The sequence below is a fragment of the Siphateles boraxobius genome, unplaced genomic scaffold (genome assembly GCF_051911475.1).
Source record: "Siphateles boraxobius isolate OS27281-9 unplaced genomic scaffold, OSU_SipBor_1 66, whole genome shotgun sequence".
NCBI classification, from domain to species: domain Eukaryota; kingdom Metazoa; phylum Chordata; class Actinopteri; order Cypriniformes; family Leuciscidae; genus Siphateles; species Siphateles boraxobius.
Genome location: NW_027509193.1, coordinates 22,120,496 through 22,135,943, shown reverse-complemented (window position 1 = coordinate 22,135,943; position 15,448 = coordinate 22,120,496). Strand labels below are relative to the sequence as shown.

At 38.3% G+C, this 15,448-nt stretch overlaps 1 protein-coding gene across 5 annotated transcripts in view; it reads left to right on the top strand.

The window, feature by feature from the left end:
• Positions 1-15,448, top strand: part of septin9a (septin 9a) — an 88,942-nt gene that overhangs the window by 18,247 nt on the left and 55,247 nt on the right. Inside the window, exon 1 of one of the 5 annotated variants that reach the window (XM_077212977.1) lies at positions 4,226-4,841. The exons of 2 other annotated variants lie outside the window; for them this stretch is intronic. In XM_077212977.1, the coding sequence (XP_077069092.1) occupies positions 4,388-4,841 (454 nt within the window). In that variant the 5' untranslated portion in view covers positions 4,226-4,387. Of the gene's footprint in view, positions 1-4,225; positions 4,842-13,937; positions 14,767-15,448 lie in introns of those variants that run through there. 2 more of the 5 variants (XM_077212982.1, XM_077212980.1) reach the window with 2 other exon arrangements.

The window sequence follows — 15,448 nt, the reverse complement described above, 5'->3', positions numbered from 1 at the left end:
CAAACTATCAGCTGACTTACATCCTTAAAACTATTAAAATATAAAAGATGTTTGAAAGCCAATTTGTTCATATTGTGTTAATGTTATTCATTCGAAATAAAATAAATTAGATCATAGATATTAATACTAATACATTTTTTTTATTTTTTTTTTATTAGTTTTATTATTATGACTGCACACAACACATCCAAAAAAAGTGAATACTGTATGTATGCGTTGGTAAAAGGATCCACTGCATTGGATATTAGGATTTTAATTATGATTGACAATGCTTGTGACTTAAAAACACAGCTGTTCATGGACTGCTCAGAGATAGACTACAGTTAATGGAAATCTTTCATGACTCGAATGGCATTTAGTTTGTGTCAAGTGTTCCTGTGTTTCGTTTCATGTGTGTAGTTCTGTTCTAGTGTTTTCCTGTATGTGTGTTAATTAGGTCAGTCTTCCTCCATTCCCTGCCTGTTTGTCTCCTTGATTACAGTTTTGATTAGAGTCTATAGTTCAGGTGTCTTGTTAACTAGTCTCATTAGTTCCTCTGTTTGTGGTGTACTTAAGCCCTGTGTTTAGTCCTGTTTAGTTGTATGTCTATGTTGCTATATACTTGGTTGTTCTGTTTGTGTTTTTGAAGTTCTCATTTGAAAACCACCAGTTTGATTGAATGATAAAAAATGGTTTGGAACCATGGTGGATTTCCACTTGACATCCAGTGTAATATGTAATATGTATATGTAGCAAAATCAGTGTTTTAGAGTCATACTGATCCAAATTAATGATACATAGACCTAAATGTGTTTTTGTATAGAGTAATTGAGTTTTTAAATGCGTGTGTGCCCGTGTTTGGGGGGTAGTGCTTAAAGCAGCTATTTATTTTTGTTTTCTGTGTGAGAAGGTTATATATTTAGAGAGGGAGAAAACCACAGAGAAGTTGTTGTGCATCTATTGCCGTGTCTCAGGAAGCACTCTCTTGCAGTGGTCAGAGCGAATCATTTCAGATGTTTACATTCGTGGATGTATCTTTGCACATATGGAGTTGCATGAGGGCTCACACCTTGCATGCCTGTGTGTGCGCGTGTGTTATCTCACCACTGAAGCATCCTCTGTCAGCGGGAAGCGCAGGCTGCTTTTGCAATGTCAGCACTTCTGCATAAATGGGGGCTGGTTGAAGATCCAGAGATCTGCCTGACAGACTTCACGAACAAAACATACACATAAACACATGCTCATGAATGACGCACACAAGAGAAAGAATGCTAATTAAAGCAAATTCTGTTTGTGTGCTGTCCAGGCAGTCGCAAATTTTAAACCTGTTTTACTCTTACATAAAACTTAAAACAGATTTGTCCAAACTGTGTAAAGTGTGTGTGGTTCCAGGTATGTGCATGTACATGTGCTTGTTTTTTTGTTTTGTTTTTTGGGTGTGCTAATGTGTGTCAGCCATCAGAAAACATAAAAAAAATAACTTTTTAGAGAAGCATAAAAATAACTGTAATACTAACAAAAAAATTCAGTCCTATTTAAGTTAGAAGTTTTTGTTCTTTTAATGTAGTGTCAAGTTTGCTATTAAACCTTCATAATTATGCAAGTGTGAAGTTGTAAAACTTCATATATATATATATATATATATATATATAATTGAGAATATAAAATAGAGTTAACATATATAGCCTAGAAGTATTGAAGTCACCGACTTGCTGTGGAAAATGTCAACATGTTTTGTCTTTATGTTTTGCACTTAACAAACATGACATGTTGTTGATTAGAAAGTGTATCCTGGCGTCACCGAGTCTAAATGTCTACTTTAAACAGGAGACATTTGGACATTGTTATCATTATTATTTTAAGCCATAGAGCTTATATTTTGGTGGAAAGACGTACAAAAACCACTAAAGCATACGAAAGCCACTCATCCACTGGCATCCATTAAAAAATGTCTCCTCCCCAGATTGGCGCGACTATATATAATTAAATCACAGCCTTTGCAATTTGATTATCACACCAACTGGCAAGTAAAACTGTTTTTATATACTAGCCAATGGCAAATTTTACTTGCATTTGGCACTTGACAAGCGTTCACTTAGGACCCTGGTTGAGATGGGTGTCCTGCACAGTGTCGCTTGCTCTTGAAGTGCTGTCAGATGCAATCCAAGCATGAAATATCTGAATAGACAGCATTTTGCAGTTTGTTTAGTATTTGTTTAAAGGCCATTTCATGATTCACATGGGTCATACTTCTCAGGTCGGAGATTACGGAAATCCATATAAAAAACATTATTATTCAGTAACTATTACTTTAAGTTATTTACTAATCAAGCCTAGTGAGCAATTTTGGCCACATTTCTGAGTATTTCAACCCCTTAGCTGTCACCCCCCCATCCCTCCCCCCGCCTCAATAATATATGATAATTGACATTAAAATGCACTATACAAACTTAAATGGTTGTAATTCAAGAATGCTTTGGAATACAGACCTAAGTTTGGTCTTGTTTTAAAGAAAACAATCAGCAGATTATTACTGAAGCACTTCAATAAATTAAAGTATGAAAAAGTTATGGAAGTTATAATTTACAGTAAATCAAATATACTTTATTAATATATATTTTTTAATATAAAATAAATATTTTACAAAATATTTTTTACTATAAAATTACTATAAAATGAAAGCTATATATCTAACCAAGTTGTGTTCAAATTTCAAGTTGATGTCACAAAAATTGAAGTTCCCATGAGATTTTGTTTAGGCGTAGTACCAAAAATAGCCACCGAGTGCCATTGCATTCCATTGAATTTAATTGTATGCATTCTGCCATAACAAATTAATACATTTCTATCCAAATATCACTTCTGTCACTAAATATGGAACCTTGAGACTCAGACCTTTCTGACAATATGTGTTTTGTCAATATTAGAAAAGGTTTTGATAATAAATTATGAAAGATGATGCCCAAAAGGGGAGGGGCCTAATAAAAAATACCGTTTCTATGGTAACTCAACATCCAATTTCAAAACGGGTTTCACAGGATGAATTTTGAGTTTGTTAGCTTTCAAATGATACCTAATTTATGATAACTACTAAAATATGTGATATAATAATAATAAAAAAATTATTTATATATATATATATATATATAATATATATTATACTTAATAGAGGACTTCTTACTTTACTTTTTAAAATATAAGTTTATCTTTTTTTATTGACAAATACTAGATTATGTTTTATTATGAACTTTTAGCATTAAAAACCAAAGTTTCAATTATTAAAAGTGTGTGTGTCGACTTTTTGTGACAAAGGTCCGAAACTCCTGTAATGACGTCGATTTTTTGAGGCGCACTCTTGTCATAAATTCATATATTACTGTTCAAACATAATTTGTAAGAAAAAAACAGCGCTAAAATATCTATTTAGGAGTCTTAGACCTTTCCAACGATATATAGTTTGTCATAATTAGATTAGGATTTAATAGTAATATAGCGAAGTAAAGTTAGATATCCCGTATACGGGATTGTGACAGTTAAGGGGAAACAGCATTGTCAATTTTTTAGCTCTTCTGAGTGGATTGGAGTGTGTTGTATGTTGCTAGCAAAGCCCGTTTCTACGGTAATACTGTCACAACCTCTCTTTGAGGGATGAAATGTCATGTGTTTGGGAATTTAAGACTGTGAGTCTGGCAGTGGGTGTAGATCTTTGAATACTCTCATAGAGGCAGTATTGTTCCTGTGTTAAGAGGCCTTTAGGGAGAATGCTTTACAAATCACTACTTTACAAAGTACCAGGCTACAAGCGCAAGACATCTGTCAACTTATAACATATTGGCATTTGTTAATCAATATTTTTTTGTGTTGCCATCTTTTCAGTATTATATGCATCAATATGAATATTATTGATAAATAGGTAATTTAAGTAGTACAATATCTATGTATGTATTTATGCTATGAGTCTGGGGAGGCTGATCTTGGCTGGTGTACAGTATTTCTTCAAGTATTTAGGCTTGTCTCCCAGCGGCCTGCTTTGCCAGACGACCCTGCAAACCACCAGAAAGGAAAGCGAAAGGTCATTCCCACTTCCTGAAAAAAGACACATCATCCTGACTCCAAATGCTTTCAAACAGAGGTCTGCATTTGCTCTCATTGAGCAACACAAAGAAAAATGAAGTAATCTGCGTTGTGTGTCTTGGCTGTACTTGAAATTAGGAGCGGCAGGCAGCGCATGAAACTGTTTGTCTACGGTCTGAGTCAGTGTTCAGATGTTTGTTCTTGATCACAGGGGTGTGATGTCGGTCACGTCTATCTCCTCGACATTTCTCTCGTGACTTACCAGAGCCCTGAAGAAAATCAGAGGGCAGTCCAGGATTCCTCAAGCCGCCGAGAGAAGATATTTTGGGACGAAATGCTCATATCACATGGGCTTGGGTTTCCATCTTGTACACAATGCTGCCTCAGTATCAGAGGACGCAGAGAGAGAGAGAGAGAGAGAGAGAGAGAGAGAGAGAGAGAGAGAGAGAGAGAGGACAGTAAAAGCAAAAAAGCAAGGACGATCCATATGATCAGCACATGGGCATGCCGTAATTCTGCATCCGCTCATTATTACGGCACACGGAAGACATTAAACCAAGAAGATTGGGGTAGAGTTAAAGAGAGAGGAGGAGAGAGAGAGAGAGAGAGAGAGAGAGAGGAAGGGAGGGAAAAGCCAAAAGAGAGCGAGGGAAAGCAAACAAGGAGGAGAAAGTGTTGGTGCGCTGGGAGAGAAACAGGAAGTCCAACAAAAAAAGGTTGGAGGAGAGACAGGCTACATGTGGCAAAGGAGGGTGTGCGCTTAGCAATGGAGGGGGACAAAATCGCAGGTAAGAGACCGGCACGCCACCATTGGGACACGACCCAAAGAGATTCTCATATACTGAAGTCTGTTTTCCGCTCTTTTCCATTGCTCTGTAAGATTTTTATGGCAGTGGTCCTGTGTTTGTTGCTTTGGCTGGGATCTGTCACATATGGAAACTTTGCTTCTTCACACATTTTGTAGCTAAAATTGGATTCATCTTGCTTCTTTTTTTACCTTTTTTTTTTTTTTTTTACCAGACATAGCATTTACGCTATACACTTTTGTCCCTAGTGGCGTTGGTGCTGCAGAGCAATGTGCGTTTGTAAGATTTTCCATTGACAGGGCTGGATTTTCCATAGGCTTTGACTGGAAGAGGGAACCTCATCAGGCTGTGGCAACAGCAAATAAAGAGAGCTGTGTGTGTGGATGAAACTCTCTGTATCAGTGCTGTGGTGTGCTCTGCACTGTCAGCACACAGGCTTTTTGTAAATGTGCCAAGGACTCTTAGAGTGGTTCTTGGTGGGCAGAAAAAAAACAGCGCTGTGAAACTCACAAAAAAGTGAATACAGTATATAATACTGGCCTTTATCCTTTATCTGAGTTGACACACCTGGTGCCCTGAGTGAGAGCCAGAGCCAGGATAAATATATGAGGAATGACCCTTATGATCTCCGTGATCTCACAGTGCAAGTCCCAGATCACTTCAGAGATAGTTAGACATCAGCCCAGGTGGGTCTATAATGGATTTGGCAGAAACTGGGAAAGAGAAAAGCCACAAATCAGCATGATCTTAATGTGGGTATTTGAATGTGAAATGTAGTTCTAGCACACATCGAATGCATGCATAGACATAGAAAGGTACATCCATAATGTATTAACAGCATCGAAACATATGCATTTTACATTTATGCATTTTAGGAGATGCTTATATCCGAAGTGATATACAATAGACGAACTAAGGAATTAGTCACAGAGCCAACAATATTATGTACAATTCCAGGTTTTTTAGGAAGCTAGACAATAGGAAGAAAGCTAGAGCAGAGGTGAAATGCAATGAAATAATTTTGTATGTAAGTGCCCTAAAATAATAAGTGTTTGCGGATGAAGTCTGTCTTTAGCTGCTTTTTGAAGTTGTGCTGATCAGACAGAGGTTGGCAGATCATTTCCCCAGAGGGGAACAGAGAGGGTGAAGGTTTCGGAGAGCGACTCAATGACTTTTTGTGAAGGAACTTGGGTTTAATGTGTTTAATAGGTTGATTTATGTTGTATTTGATCAATGACATTAAATATGTTTAACTGCCTCACTTTTTGAAGGATTAAACTCTTGAATGGAGTTGTCATAATCATTTTATCTTGTTTGCCTTTTGATCTTGTCTTTTGAGATCTACTGCTAAAAATGACTACACACCATAAAAGTCCATGTGTTGATGGACAGACAGAGAGAGAGAGAGAGAGAGAGAGAGAGAGAGAGAGAGAGAGAGAGAGAGAGAGAGAGAGAGAGAGAGAGAGAGAGAGAGAGAGAGAGAGAGAGAGAGAGAGAGAGAGAGAGAGAGAGAGAGAGAGAGAGAGAGAGAGAGACTAAGAGTGATGAAAAACAGGAAGTGGTGAATAGGATTATGTAAGAATGAACCTGTAAGGGGTAAATGTGCAGTATGTGTAAAAGGTCACACTGTCTTAGGGTTTACGGTCACATCAAATTTTCACAACCCATGTTTTTGTCCACTGGAATTTTTGGTGAATGATTGACACAGTACCCACAACCTATTTCCCAGGCTATTCTGTTACTTCAGACTGTAGTCTCATTTTCATTTGAGTCAAATGAATCACAACTTGTGATGATGTAAAGTGAGGACTATAATATAATATAATATATTATATTTACAACTGTCCGATTAACCATAATGCAGTTTTCTCACAGAATTTAACAATAAAAAAATTCCGTAGACACATGTCCAAACTCGAGCCACCTCCTCAAATCTTAAAAAAAAAGAGTCTTCAACCCACTGTTTTACAAATTTTAACTTCGTCATGCTTTATACAGCTAAGCTTTATGGCTTCCTCTCTTTTATATTTTACTCATGAAAGATAAAAGAAATGATAGAATGAGAATAGAAAACAAAAGGCATTGGACTATTCAGAATGGCACGGTTCATAAGTCATACAAACAATGAAATATGACGATGTGATTGATCCTTTTGAGGGATGGTATCAGGTCTAATCTTGTCCAGAAACTTTTACTCTTGAAAATCTAGATTCACTGAACATGTTCTGTGACTCTTAAGTTTGTCAACTCCCTATATATAGAGAGAGGAGGAGAAAAAAATACTGTTATTGTGTCAAGAAATGTAGTTTTAAGAGTTTTCAGGTGAGAATATAGTTGTTTAAAGCACCTAATTCAAAATTTAATCTGATGTTTTCAGAGTTGTGAGATCCAGTTGATCTCCGGGCGCTCGGCGCTCATGTACCCCGCCTGGAACAGCCTTACCTTGGCTAGTCCTTCTGATGTTTGCCGCTGGCTCTGATGTCTACCATTTACCATTTATGTATTTACCAGCAGTACGCCTCCTTCTCCTGGAGCAAGAGGAGTGTTCCCTCATGGACACACAAGGGATTTTCTGGGCCTGCCGTGCCTTACTCACTAACCTGACCGCTCCCTCTGTGTGTTACACTGACGCCCAGAGATGGTTTTTCATGGACTTTTGTGTAGAGCTCCTGCACTCATTTTGTATGGGCACCCATTTCCACCACATAAAACAAAATCTTCTTTTTTAAATTATAATTCTGACAAAGACGAAATTCCAATTCATTTGTCATAATTATGGCAGTCAAAATTAAGATAGTAAAAATTATGACAAAAGTCAGAATTATGTCTTTCTATTTGATAATTTTGACTTTTTATGTGATAATTAAGATTTACCAAGGTATGATTTTTTTCTCTTATGCAGCTTCCATATTTTTAAGTTTGTATATTCGATAACACTTTAGACATTCTATTAAATATAAGTGAATTTGCAACTACATGTCAACTAACTGTCATTAGAGTATTAGTAGACTGTTTGCTTAAAATTTGCTAATACTTTGTTTTGTTGGTCCCCCAACAGACATTCTACTGACTATAAGTAACTTAGCAACTACAAGTCAACTTATTCTACTAACCTGAACCCTAACACCAGTCTACTGACAGTCTACTAATACTCTAATGACAGTTAGTTGACATGTAGTTGAAAAGTTACTTAAAGTTAGTAGAATGTCTAAAGTGGACTTTCAAAATAAAGTGTAACCGTATATATTTTTATTATTTATTAAATTCAGATGCCCTGCCCTAGAGGATGACATCATATCCTGTTGCCCATATTCGTTGGGCTTGTGCATTACCACACCTTTAAGATAAACACATCGCACTTGGTACATTCAGCGGCTGACCCTGCATTTGAATAGCATATAGCAGATTATATATTACTACATCAATATATAATATCCTTTAATCTTATTATTTATTATCTGATAAAACTTAATATACCAAGGGTGTTTAAATCCTTGTGGATTAACAACGCCTCTTGTCTGTCAACGTCATCTAAAAGAGCAGAGTTGTCACCAGGGCCTCAGATGTATAAAACATGTAGTGTAAAACTCCTTTACGCAAGGCCAAAAAAAGATGAGACAGAGAAACTTGTAAATGAAAGCTAAAAGACCCTTCAGCAGGACCCTTTTGGTGTGAGGGGAAACAGCCTTCCTGTTTACATCCAAACAATATCTTGTGAAGGTAGCAAATAGAAAATGGTGTGAAGTGAGCTGTTAAACTGAAGTGCGTTCAGTGCAGTTTCAGGGTTGTCATGCAACTAATTTTTTTGTGTGTGTACTTGAGTACCTGTGATGACTGGTTCAAATTGTGATTCATAATTATTATTATTACTACATTTTTAGTAAATGGTAAAATAGTATTTAAATACTTTTTTATATACGCAACATACACACACGTTTACGGCAACTCTCCATAGGCATAATGGTTTATACTGTGCAAACGGTATATTCTATCTCCTTACACTAACCCTTCCCCTAAAACTACCAATCTCACAAAATTTTCTGCTTTTTGTGAATTTCAAAAAACACCTTTTGGTATGTTCTTTTAAAGCCATTTGGTTTATGAGGACACAGGAAGTGTGGACACAGGACATGTTTAAGTTGTCATACCCATGTCATTATACACAGTTGTGTCCCATCAAAACACACACGCACACGCACGCGCACACGCACACACACACGCGCACACACACACGCACACACACGCGCACACGCACACGCGCGCACACACACACACACACACACACACACACACACACACACACACACACACACACACACACACACACACACACACACACACACACACACACACACACACACACACACACACACACACACACACACACACACACACACACACACACACACACACACTTGTTTGTTTTATTTCTAATTTCTTTTTAGATAACTGGTATCAATCTCAGACAGGTTTGTTAAATAGTTTCCCAGGTCTTCTTAGGTCAATGGAAAACCTAACACTGCAAGTGTGTGTTGAACTTTTGATTACTCGATGGGACACACTTATAGTTTTTATTTATTATATTTTCAATACTTTGCATTTTAAAATAAACTTCTACATGTCTGTTCAGTAGTCGCTATGTATCTAAAAGAAGACACAAATTAAAAATTGTGGTGCTTCTAATCAAGTGATAAAAACAGTTGCAAATGTTTTACTAAATAGGCCATATTTGCCATACCATATTTGCCTGGATAAAATGTGCAGCAATTTATGTTTCTACTACCAAATTATATGTTGCTATCTAATTAATTTAAATTACAGTGAAATGATTTCCTCGACAGCTCGCGATTACGGTATCTGGAACATAAAGAACATAATGGGATACGCTTAGCCACACTTAGATAGTGTGGGATTAGTCTACATTAAGGGCACTGCATTTTTAAGACATGGGACAGTCTTTTGCACTTACTTCCTATCACGTGCAAGCACTCTGAAGTGGTCAAGACGGCAAGTGTGGGTATTTGGACAAGGCATAAGTCACAGTTGTCATGGAATACGAGGAGGAAGAAAAATCCTTCTGAAGATGAAAAGCATGATATTGTGCAATGTCTTGCAAAAGGCATGAAAGCAACTAATATTTTTACGAAAACTGAGTAGAGATTGTTGAACTGTCAAAAGATTTGTGAGTGATGTAGAACACAGAGGAAGGCCCTGTCCCAAATGACACACTTTATATGCAATTGAGGTCTTGTGGACTTGGTGACCATGGTACACCATGGTGTCACTTGGCGGTCGATATGCGACCTCAATGCGCACTCTTCCCGACAGTCTATGGCTGGTGTATTTTGAACAGGCTTGATGGCATCATGCCCCTGAAAGTCAAACAGCCGCGAAACTCCTCCCCTCATTTATCTGATTGGGCATTCGCAATGATTCCTGGGTAGGTAACTCGTGTGGAGGGTGCTAAATTGCGGGCTACGCCGAAGTCCGCATCGAGGGCACAAAGGGAGGGCTCGCGAGCACACTCTGAGCGCTGAAATGCCGAATGGGACACCCTACGGACTCGTACACTCGGAGAGCATGCGCAATTTAAGGCCACGAGACCGCGAGTCCACATGAAGTGTGCCATTTGGGATCCAAAATAGACTCGTAGAAAGACCGTGAGTGCTTAGGGTGCCATTTGGGACCCTAAAGTCTTTCCCATTTGGGAAAGTTTCAATTACAACAAATTAATTGTATTAAAATCAGTTATTTGAAGCCGCTGGTGTCTCTGGTGTCTCGAGAACCCCTCCAAGCAGGCTGGCATCTGTGCATAAAGTTGCATTTCAGGTACCCCTAACCAAAGCTCACAAACACACACACACACTCACACACACTAAATTCACTTCTGTCTCAAAAATCTGAGGAGGTACCTAGCATGATGCTTCTGGACAGATTACAGTGCCTTTCGACGACACATTTTACTGGCACATTCTACTGCTCCTACATTTCTACACTCACCTGACAAAGCTGAAAGAGTACATCTGAGCAGTGGTGGCTGATGAAAAATAACTTATGTGGGGCTGTGCCATATTCAGTAAGTTTCAATAGTCTGGTAACTATCGGAGCCAGGTCTTTTAGTGTTGTGGCTCCCAGGTTGTGGAATGCTCTTCCTCAAGACACTCTCCTTCAAAAACCTCTTAAAAACACATTTATTATCTGAATTACTCCTCAGCTCACAGTCTTTAAATTCTACCTTGTTATGGATATGTTATTTGTTTGAATCTTTAACCTAACTTTGTAAGTGAACTCTGTTACTTTCTGGCCTTGGTATGTCTATCTTTGATTTTGAGGTTTATTCTGTTCAATTCCTTTGTAAAGCGACCTTGGGTTTTGGAAAGGCTATATAAATAAAATTATTATTATAACTAATAACCACCCAAAATCAATTTAACACAAACTGCAGGACACCAGTGCTCTGTGAAAAAGTAATTATTTAATGCCAATATTAAAAGGTTGAGGCATTTTTACACAAAAACAAACATATTGCACAAACTTTCCATTTGCATTTGAAATTGAACGTAAACAAGTGATTCATTAATTAGCTGATTAAATAAAAAAGTATTACCTACAACAATTTTGAGTGATTTTTCAAGCAAATATTCCACAACATGTAGCCTACAGTAAATAGCAAACATAGTATTAAAGGGATAGTTCACCCAAAAATGAAAATTAGCCCATGATTTACTTACCCTGAAGCCATCCTAGGTGTATATGACATTCTTCTTTCAGACGAATACAATGAGAGTCATATTAAAGAATGTCCTGGCTCTTCCAAGCTTTATAATGGGAGTGAATAGCTGGATGTCTTTGGAAGTCCTTCAAAGCGCATCCATCCCTGATTAAAGTGCTCCACGCGGCTCCAGGGGTTAATAAAGGCCTTCTGAAGTGAAGTGATGCGTTAGTGTAAGAAAAAAATTAAAAATACATATTTAAAATGTTATAGTCTATAATAACTAGCTTCCGGCAGACAGCCACACGGCACGCATTGATTTACGCCAAAAGAGTAACCCTTGTAGGAGAGATTTCTCCAGCGCCCCAGAGCTGATGAGACGTGCAGAGTGCAGACAGGTGGAGGGGACGTGTAGAAAAACCAGACATTTTGAATTTATAACATATGTTTCACATATACTGGGTGCATTTAATATCTCAAACATACAAAATATTGACAATTTGTATACATGATTTATGCATGTATTTACTTATTTATTTCTTGTATGTATTTATTATGTATGTATTTACTTTATTTATTGCATGCGCCCTAGCGCCCTCTATTGGCCAGCCGCTCCTGTGAACTCACTTACAGTCTTGGTGTTAGAGACCCTCTCCAGATGTTCTGCTGCTGCTGGAGAGTGTTATGGGGTCATGGGAGATGACGGCAGTGGAGATAGCCTGACTGGTAATCTAAAGGCAGTGTGTAAACATGCAGAGGCTCAGGGAGGAGGAAAAGGACACAGAAGCTCTACTTTGCTTCTAAAATCAGAGTTCAACAGACAATGTAGCCTATAGGCCTACACATCAGGACATTTAGCAACACAGATGCAACATCACATGCCACTTACAGGTCCCACCTAAATGAAAGCTAATACTGAAGTGATTGTTTACATTTTCCAGTGTCAGGGATATCTCTCTCTGTGGTATGTGAAATGAGTTATGGCTTTAGACAGAACGTGTTTACAGAAGCCTCTCTCAGCCTGGTACAGCTCTCCATAATATAACAAGTGAGATCGCACCAACTGAGAAAGAAATCATGCGAGTGTTAATAATTTCATTTCAGTTTTTGAATGCAAGAGGTGCTAGAATTCAGACTGACATTCTCAAACGAGTGTCAAATTCCATAATCGTTTGCGCATATTTTGTGTGTTATATGTTATAGCGACCTCTAGTGGTTATACTGCTCTTTTTAATTTTATGAAAGACCGGACAAAGAATGCGAATTTTTGACTGTATGATGTGTTTGAATGTTGTATAGAGTTGTGCACGTCACGGATGAAAGTTAAATTACATAGCCACCATATTTTAAAAGCAGTTAATAAAAACAGTAATATTATGAATTATTATTACAATTTAAAATAACTTTTTAAGTTTAATATATTCTAAAATGTAGTTTGATGGAAAACTGAAATTTCAGCTGCCATTAATCCAGTCACATGATCCTTCAGAAATCTAATTTTGATTTGTCATACTCGTGTATCATTTCCTATTATTATCAATAATAATCAGTTGTGTTTTTTGCTGCTTCTAATATTTTTGAGGAAGCTGATGCATTTTTTCAGGATTCTTTGATGAATAGAAAGTTCAAAAGAACAGCAATTCTGGTTTGTGTCATTATAAATGTCTTTACTGCCACTTACGATCATTTTGCATCCTTGATGAATAAAAGTATTTAATTATTTTAAAAGAATTCTTACTGATATCAAAAAATACGTATTATTTAGCTACAAAAAGGAAATAAATGAATGACTACCGAAGTGACATTGTTAAATCCGAAAAATAACTTCAGAACTTCAGGAGAAATTGAATTATGCTCACTTCTGAGTAGTCTTTCTGAATAATAAGCAAATGAGCTAGGACTTAGGGGTGTACAGTACTTCATCTAATTCATATTTATGAGTCAGGCTGACAAGGTTAATGTCATGTTCCCCCTGAAACTTTTCAGATTGTTCCTATACATTTAACAGGATCTCGTCATCTTTTCCCCTAACAGATTTGTGCGTGGTGTGTATATGGTGTGTTTGCGAGTCTGTATACAGAAGGCCTGGTGTTTGCATTAGACATGCCTGAAGAGCTGTGAAATCTGCTGTATTATTAGTCACATACAGCTTGAATTTCCTGTTTTTGTAGGCTCTGGCCCATGACACTTCAGACCTCAGTGCAACATCATGTAACCACCATCTAGTTTTTCCCATCAGCCAGAGAAATTCACTTCTGGGAGACGCAAAAAACCCAACAAACCAGTCATACAGCGCCATATCTGCAGTTAGCAGATCGAATCTGTAAACAAAACCAGCTCTTCAACTCGGTAGCTAGTGCACAAACAGAGTTGTTGATGTCTGGATGAAATGAAAACGTGTGCCGGTGGTTCAGAAGAAGGTGTGGGCAGAAATGCAGCCCTGATGGAGTCCGAACTAAAGATGAGGTCACTGATTTATGACACCCTGTGGCCTCAACCGGCCCTCCTCTCTGTTATACGAGGAGCGCTGGTGGCCTCAGGCAATAGATGTGTGCTCAAATTCAGGAAACTACTGGGGAAGCCGCAAGCGCAGACGTGCTCTCCTCGGGGATTCTGATGAAATATGTGCCGTTGCTGCCCTCCACTTCTCGCACGGACCGTGCTCTTCCTCCCACGTTACACAATCTGAATGAGTTTAATCTAAAAATACTCACGGTATCTCTTTTACGATTTCAAAAGAGCCTCGTTTCAGGGTGTACGGGGCGTGTTGTAAAGTTCAATTTGAGCATTCACTCAAATAACTCGTATTAGAAGCCAAACAACTCAGTTAGAGTGAGAGAGGGAGGAGAGAGGGCAGGAATGAGAGAGTGAAAGAGAGCGAGAGGGAGTGGGGGGTTGTCATCAGTTTCTCATTCTGAGGTCTGCTGCGTTCAGAGAGCTGGAGGAAGTGGGAAAAACTTAGTTGGTCCTTTAAGAAAGTCGTGGGCTTGGATCTGGGGACCGCTCTGACTGCTTTCTCTTTTTTCCTCCCCCCGTTACCTCCTAATTTGGGATTTGTTTGGGAGCTGGAGAGCACAAAGTCTGTGAGAGTTTCGCCTTACTGGGAAAGGTTGCTTTGATCCTGCAGATTCAGCTTCAAAATGTCTGATTCCACTGTCAATCCGCATTTGGAGGGAATAATCTCAGACTTTGAAGGTTTGTGTTAATTTTTTTATAGAATTCTCTCACATTTTAAAAAGAAAACGTTGAGTTTTAAAGGACAAATCATTGTTCAGATACATTTGAAATAGCTATTACTTTTAATTGTTAATATAATGTGAAGCTGGAGCCTCTGTTTCTATATCTTCCCTGGAGTCTCTCTGTTGTCTATAGCTGAGTGTGCTGTGGATGTGTCACGCAGGTCATGTGGCCGTCTACAGCTCCGTGTGTATTTGTCATACACAGTATGTGCTATTCACTCTTTTCTGTGTGCTGTACACACAAACAGTCATCCATGACAGGAAACGTCCTCACTGCACTAACACGAAAGCAACACTAACCATCACTGACTGCGACTATGAGGATCACACCTGGCTGCTGTCCGTTCGTCCTGCACACCTCCTTGAGCTTCACGTCTCTGTCTTTCATTTTTTTTCATCGCCGTGCTCCTGGCATTGATTTGCTCTGTCATCCCCCCTTCCCCCTTTCCTCTCGCTTTTCCTCTCTCAACACCTCTCATCCAGCTGCGAGAGACCCTGACAAATGCACACACCTCTAATAGACAATACGTATTCCCACTTATTTAGTCACGAAATGCGTTTTGAGACAAATATCGGGAGGTTAGAGGACGAGGAATGTCATGCTGGTCATGGCAGGGTGGTCTTCATAAGTAAGCTGA